Below are 6,534 nucleotides of genomic sequence, written 5' to 3'. Positions count from 1 at the left end.
TAGAAGCCAGGCCCAAGGACACACACACATATATCTTGGATCTGTCCCCTGCAAATCCTCCCCTGGACCAGAGGGCCAGGAGGAGCCTGAGGTCAAGTAGTGCAAAGAGGAAGTTGCACATGGTTTCACTAGAATGTTCAAAACAAAGAACAATTTGTTGCTTTTTCAAATCAACCTCTAACTAAAACGTAGCACGAAAAGGGAACATTTGCAAAGAAGTCTGAATGTGGTCATCCACTGCCCTGCTACTTTTAACAGAAATTTTGTTTTGCATTTTGGCGTTCATTCTAACCTTCCCCACCCCCTTCTCCCCTACCGCTCCCCAGGGTACTGTTTAAAATGCAAAGAAATGTTTTCCCTCTCTGTGGGTTTTTTTTACAGCTCTGTTTTCTGACCTCTCCAAGCCTTAGAATCTGAACTAGGACCAGAAATTCAAAGCGGGAAACTGTAAGTCAAAATGTAAAATGGGGCAGTATTTAAAAAAAAAAAATTAAAAACACGTGGATGGGCACAGTTTTTAGATTTCAAAATTGGAATACCCACACACCAATCAGAGGGTCACTACTGTCAGGTGAAACTGACGTTTGGTGTCAGGCAAAATCAGACACATCTTCCAGCCTAAAATAACAGGAGATCTGGAGGGAATTCTCAACCCTCACCGGGGAAAATGAAATGCTAAGAGCTGACTTTCCCCAAGGTGACCCAGTCCGGGATTAAAAACCAGCTGTTCCGACTTCCAACCCAAGGAATTTCTACTTCAGCAAGCAGCAGGCAGGTGTTCCCAAGCTTAATGCATATACCGATCCCCTGGGAAGCTCGTTAAGATGCGGATTCCTGGGCCCTGCCCCTCAAGAGTCTCCTTGGGTACCTGTGGGTTAGGTCTGGGAACACTTATCTTTAGCCAACATCCCAGTGATTCTGACTTAGGTGGCCAGGAACTCCATAACACCCTGAGTCAGATTCCCATTTAAAATAGTCCCGGTACGGCTTCCCTGGTGGTGCAGTGGTTAAGAATCCACCTGCCAATACAGGGGACACAGGTTCGAGCAGATCCCACATGTCGCGGAGCAACTAAGCCCGTGAGCCACAACTACTGAGCCTGCGCTCTAGAGGCGCGAGCCACTACTACTGAAGCCTGTGTGCCTAGAGCCCGTGCTCCACAACAAGAGAAGCCACTGCAAAGAGAAGCCCACGCACCGCAAGGAAGAGTAGCCCCCACTCGCCGCAACTAGAGAAAGCCCGCGTGCAGCAACAAAGACCCAACGCAGCCAAATAAATAAATAAATAAAATTTATAAAATCGCCCTGGCTTTTCCCCCGATGTAAGACAAGTTCAGTGCCTGTGCTCTCTGCTCAGCTGCCGCCCTAAGCTCAGAGTCTGCAGTCTTACCCGAGGTAAAGGAACCGGAGAAGCTCCCTTACTCCTACTAGTGAGCACGCAGAGTCATTTCCTCCTCACAGACGCAGGACTCCCCTTTAGAAACGTGTTTAAAAGTAAATGGCTTTCAAGCCTTTCCCGTCTTTTTCTCTTCGTTTATTAACTGCGTCACAGACCAAGCACTGATTTACGTTTTTCATAGAAATTTAAGTGTTAACTGTGTACACACTGAACAGTAATTTCAAATGTGCATTTACGTTAAATGCGGTTTCTCCGCCTGGCACTAATGACATTTGGGGCTGGATCACTCTTCGGGGTGGGGGCCACCCTGGGCATGGTGGGAGGTCCAGCAGCATCCCTGGCGTCTACCCACTAGTGTCAGTAGCATCCCCTCTCCCCGCTGTGACACCCAGAACATCTCCAGACACTACCAACTGTCCCCTAAGGACGTACTATCATGACTCACACGCATCCCCATTCGAGAACCACTGAGCTGGTGATCCGCGTTACCAATGGGACTGGAAGACCGTGGATTTGGGGGCCATATTAGGCCGGCTGGGGTGTATCCAGAGCTGCACAGCCCACGGGGCACTGCCGTGGGCACTCGTCCATTCAAAGCTCACGCTCACCCCATCAGGAAAGCCAGACCCAAAGGGCAAAGCAGGGCCCCACAGTCAGGACGTGCACCGGGCTGCATCGGGTGCCCCACCGCCAGCCTGCCCTGAGCCCTCGCAGGGCTCTCCGGCCAGCTCGAAAATACCAGCTTACCTGGGTGATCTCTCAGGACTCTTCAAGAGCAAATGCTAGACAGAACAGAGGGATCTGAGGCCCGTCAACAGCCACGCAGCGGCTCAGAATACACCAGAACCTACGTCTCCCCTGTCCGTGCGCTGCTCTGCACTCGTCAGCAGCCAGCGTTAAACCCGGGACCACCGGCTCTTCCCCATTTAACATTATTGTCTCATAGAGAACAGACCTGTGGTTGCCAAGGGAGAGGGATGATTGGGGGTTTGGGATTAGCAGATGCAAACTATTAAATACAGAATGGATAAGAAACAAGGCCCTACTGTAGAGCACTGGGAACTATATTGAATTTCCTGTGATAAACGAGAATGGAAAAGAATATGAAAAAGAATATATATGTGTAACTGAGCCATTTTGCTGTGCAGCAGAAATTAACACAACACTGTAAACCAACTTCAATAAAATTTAAAAACAACAGAAAACAAACATTACTGTCTCATTCTGTGCTTTAAAAGTCAAATGCGATTTTCTTCCTCGAAGGCCTGCTGAATTGGAAATACCTGCTACGAAGTACGTTCTAATTTATTCAGGCCTGTCAAAAGCCTGGTCAATGGCAGAACAATTAACGAGTCGTAAGCTCAGTTAACTAGATCTTCCCCCTCAACTTTATGAAAAGGAGGCAAAATACTTTTTTAAGAATAAGTATGAGCTGATATCAGGGCCTCATCATACAGTCAGGGATAATACAAAATGAGCTAATGTCTTTTTCAATCTCCTGTGTCTGGTCCACACCACGAAGCTGCCCTCACAATGACACCTGCAGACAATGAAGGATTCTCTGGTATAAGTGGCTTCTTACGATCCCTAAGTCAGGAAAGCAGGCTCATTTTTTTCTCTTAACTCATACATTTTTGAAAGGTTTTCTTTGAATGTTTGCAACAAAAGGTTCTCTACTTAAACAGAAAATCCCCAAGATGGCTCAAGGCCTGACTGCTGGCTTCTTCCAACAGCAGAGCTCTGTTGGTGGACATGGCAGAGACATGCCCCTTGGTGGATGGAAGTAAGCACCACTTGGGGATAGGCCAGACAGGTCTTCCACCACGTGCGTGTCCACCAGCCCAGGATGTCACCCTTCGGGTGGCCGCCCAGCTCTGGGTGGGCGCCTGGTCTCCCTCCCGCCCCCATTCCTGCCGAGATTGTAGACTCATTTCAGATTGCCACACTGAGGGACTGCGTAATCAACGGAAACATTGGGAATCTTGCACATTTTTCTCAACGCTGTTGAAACGGCCATGAAGAACATTGCATAAGATGTATAAATCTGGGGCTCTATTTCATTACCCCCCAGAGCAAAGTGGGAGCAGGGTGAAAGGAGAGGCCTGCACCTCCGCCGGCAAGCCACAAGCAGGGCTGTGCAGCCACTGGTCTCACCCCCAGTCCCCTTCTGAAGCAGTTTTACTGATGGTCAGCCTCCAACTGTGCCCTTAGCACCCCCACACCTCTGCTTCAATCTGTTCATCCTGGCCACAGTCCACTCCTAGCAGGCTTCTCAATGGGGAGGGGGGCATCTGGCAATGTCAGAGGCATTTTTTGTTGTCACAGTGGGGCAGAGGGTGCTACTGGCATCTAGAAGGTCAAGGCCAGGATGCTGCTAACACCCTCTTAGGTGCACGAGATGGACCCACACAAGGAACAATCTGGCCCCGGGTGGCGGAGCCCTGGCTTACAGCCATCTGTGATCGAGAATTCCCAATTGACTGGCTGGACCTTGGGCAATACTAAAATTTAGATGGAGACATTCCCAAGAGAAATTCACCGAGATGCCAAAGGCAAAAAGCTTCTCTGAGAGAGGAATCCACGATGCCACCAAGGAGGAGAAAGGAGGCGTGAGCAGTGCCCAGGCTCCCGAGCGGGGGTCCCTGAAGGGAAGAAACCTGCCGGATGGATGTCCAGGCCACGAGGGCCCCCTTGAAGGTGAGCGCAGAACGTCCGCACGCGCCCGCTTTTCTCGGAGGGGCAGGCAACGGGCACCAGATTGTCAAAGAGCTCTGTGACCCGCGTTACACAGTAACAGAAGTGCTAAGACGTGCAGCCCCCCTGCAAACACCAGGCAGAGACGTGAAGGACTGAAATGCCTCACAAGCCAGCTCTGACCCATCAGTGCTCTGCTCTGGGGCCCAGGTATAATCTCTGTCATTTTGGCTGTGTTGGGGACAGTCATCCCAGCTAAGGGTCCGGTGCTGTGCTGAGGTCCTGCAGGCCTTTGCTCCCCTCACTCATGCACGCCTGGGGTCTGGCTCTGCGCCCCCCACACCCTGCTCAGCCTCCTGGCTCCTTCCCACACTCACTCACTCTCCCCTCCTGGACTCTGGCCCCCAAATGCCCACAGAACAAGCACCTATAGCAGCAGTTTGCAACCCAGATTCAGAGTCGGATCACCTCTGATATGTCTGTCTGCAAACACGGAGGCCTGGCCTCACCTTGGACCTAGGGCTCCAAATCTCCCAAGGGGCGGAGCCCGCACTGCCGTGACCCTGATGACCGATGGGGGATTCTGATGACCCGGCTGGGCTGCAGAGCTGGGATGCCCTGGCTCCCCTGCCTGAATCGAGGTGATGGGTACGGCTAGGGGTTGGGAGCCCGGGCTCACGGCTGGGATGCCTGGGTTCAAACGCTGGCTCCATCATCCAAGAGCTGGGAGATCTTGGACAAGTCACATCTCCTCTCGGAGCCTCTACAGAACAAGGACAGGAGCGGCACCTACTGCACAGGACCGTGTGAGAGGAAAACAAATAAAACACATGCGTCTGGGCCTAGCACAGAGCAAACTCTCCGTCAGTGCTGCTGTCTCAGTGCACGTGGTGGAACTACACAGCAGCTCGCTCCACGCTTGGGGTTACTGATGATTCTCAAGGGAAGTGGACTAGTTTTAGACACCAGCTGCAGGTTCAGGACACCCACATGACCTGGTCCCAGAAGTGATGACAGATGGTGTCTCTCTCATCTGAGCTGACCCTACACTGCCAAGCAGAAGTAGCACCTCTGAAAGAATGAAGAATTAAACCTTTCCTAGAATTCTAAATGGAATTTAGGGGGCAGCCCGGGGGAAAAGGTCTCAGTGTAAAAGAAGTATTTTCTCTCTGTGGTTGCCAGTCCTCATGCAAAAGAAACGGTAGCGCAAGGGAAGAAAGTACCCTCTGTTTTCCTCATCGGAAAATGCCAACAATATACAACGTACCGGGAAAGTGGTTAAATCGTGTGACAGGTGTAAAATCACCTACTATACTTTTTGAGACACATTCGGCACTCATTTGTTTTTAAAAAAAACTGGATTAACTTTCAAGCAAATAAGCAAGACATCAATCACTCAACAGCTCCACCAGGAGCTCACGATGTGGCAGGGAGGCCAAGCCACTACCTTGAAGATGGAGGCGTCCACTTCCTGGTTGTAATCCTGTTTGCCAGCGTGTTTCCAAGGGATCCGGAACATGCTCTTCTCGTCGTTCTCCCAGATCAGCCCTGGGTACATGGCACTGTCGATCTGCTCGATCAGCCACTGCCGCAGCCGCCGGCCGCCGTTGCGGTCACACATCCTTGGAAAGAGAAAACATGGCCTGTGAAATCACACAGCCGTCTAATGACTCACAGCACCCCAGGTACTCAACAGCCAAGCACTGCTAACAGGAAAATCAGAGGATCCCAACACAGGTGCCAGCTTGGGGGAAACCCACGGATCCAGGAACTCTGGGCCACCTGCTGTGAGAAGACAATGCCGGCTTCCAGGGCCTCCAACCCTGAATGGAAACTGAAAGCTCACTGGGAAGTCTGCAGCTGTGCATCACACATGTGGCCCCCACTAAGGCTCTGGCTGTGCTCTTTCCAGCTTTCACCCCCTGTTCTGTTTCACGCAAACACAGCCGCATCTGAGAGCATCACTCATCGTTCCAGTTTTAGCAGGAGATGGGGGAAATCACTTTCACCTTTTCAGGTGCCCTCAATGAGCAGTCCATCGCTCTGAGAGCCAATTCCATGACTTAATGCCCCACTGGACCAGCATGCGCGAGCAAACATGACATCTGTGCTCTCCGAGAAACAAGAATCCTCAAGGCTATCCCTTCTAGATTGCCCCTTCACAGCTGGTTTGGGAATGGGACCAAGCTGGGGTCCCATTCAAGTCTCACCATCTCTCAGCTGGGTGAGCCTGGATCGTCATTTAACCTCGGAGTGTCAGCTACGCTGGCTGACACACCAGGATAAGTGCAGGTACCGGGCGTTGTCATGGTGAGGACTCAGACGACACATATAGGAGCACCTCACACAGTGCCTGGACCTGAGAAGATTCTCTTTAAATAACACATGTTGTTACTACTGTCCCAACTTTCCTCCTCAGGAACTCTTACGACCAACTGGGAG

At 51.2% G+C, this 6,534-nt stretch overlaps 1 protein-coding gene across 2 annotated transcripts in view; it reads right to left on the bottom strand.

The window, feature by feature from the left end:
• IRF8 (interferon regulatory factor 8) overlaps positions 1-5,714 on the bottom strand; it is an 18,740-nt gene extending 13,026 nt beyond the window's left edge. For both annotated transcript variants that reach the window (XM_024735699.1, XM_024735700.1), the window contains exon 1: positions 5,540-5,714. In XM_024735699.1, coding sequence (XP_024591467.1) covers positions 5,540-5,713 — 174 coding nt within the window. In that variant the 5' untranslated portion in view covers position 5,714. The remainder of the gene's footprint in view (positions 1-5,539) is intronic.
• Positions 5,715-6,534: the final 820 nt, after the last annotated feature.

The sequence above is a fragment of the Neophocaena asiaeorientalis genome, unplaced genomic scaffold (assembly GCF_003031525.2).
Source record: "Neophocaena asiaeorientalis asiaeorientalis breed wild unplaced genomic scaffold, Neophocaena_asiaeorientalis_V1.1 scaffold40, whole genome shotgun sequence".
Lineage (NCBI taxonomy): Eukaryota > Metazoa > Chordata > Mammalia > Artiodactyla > Phocoenidae > Neophocaena > Neophocaena asiaeorientalis.
Note: the sequence above shows the minus strand (reverse complement) of the source record. Positions and strands in the feature narration are given on the sequence as shown.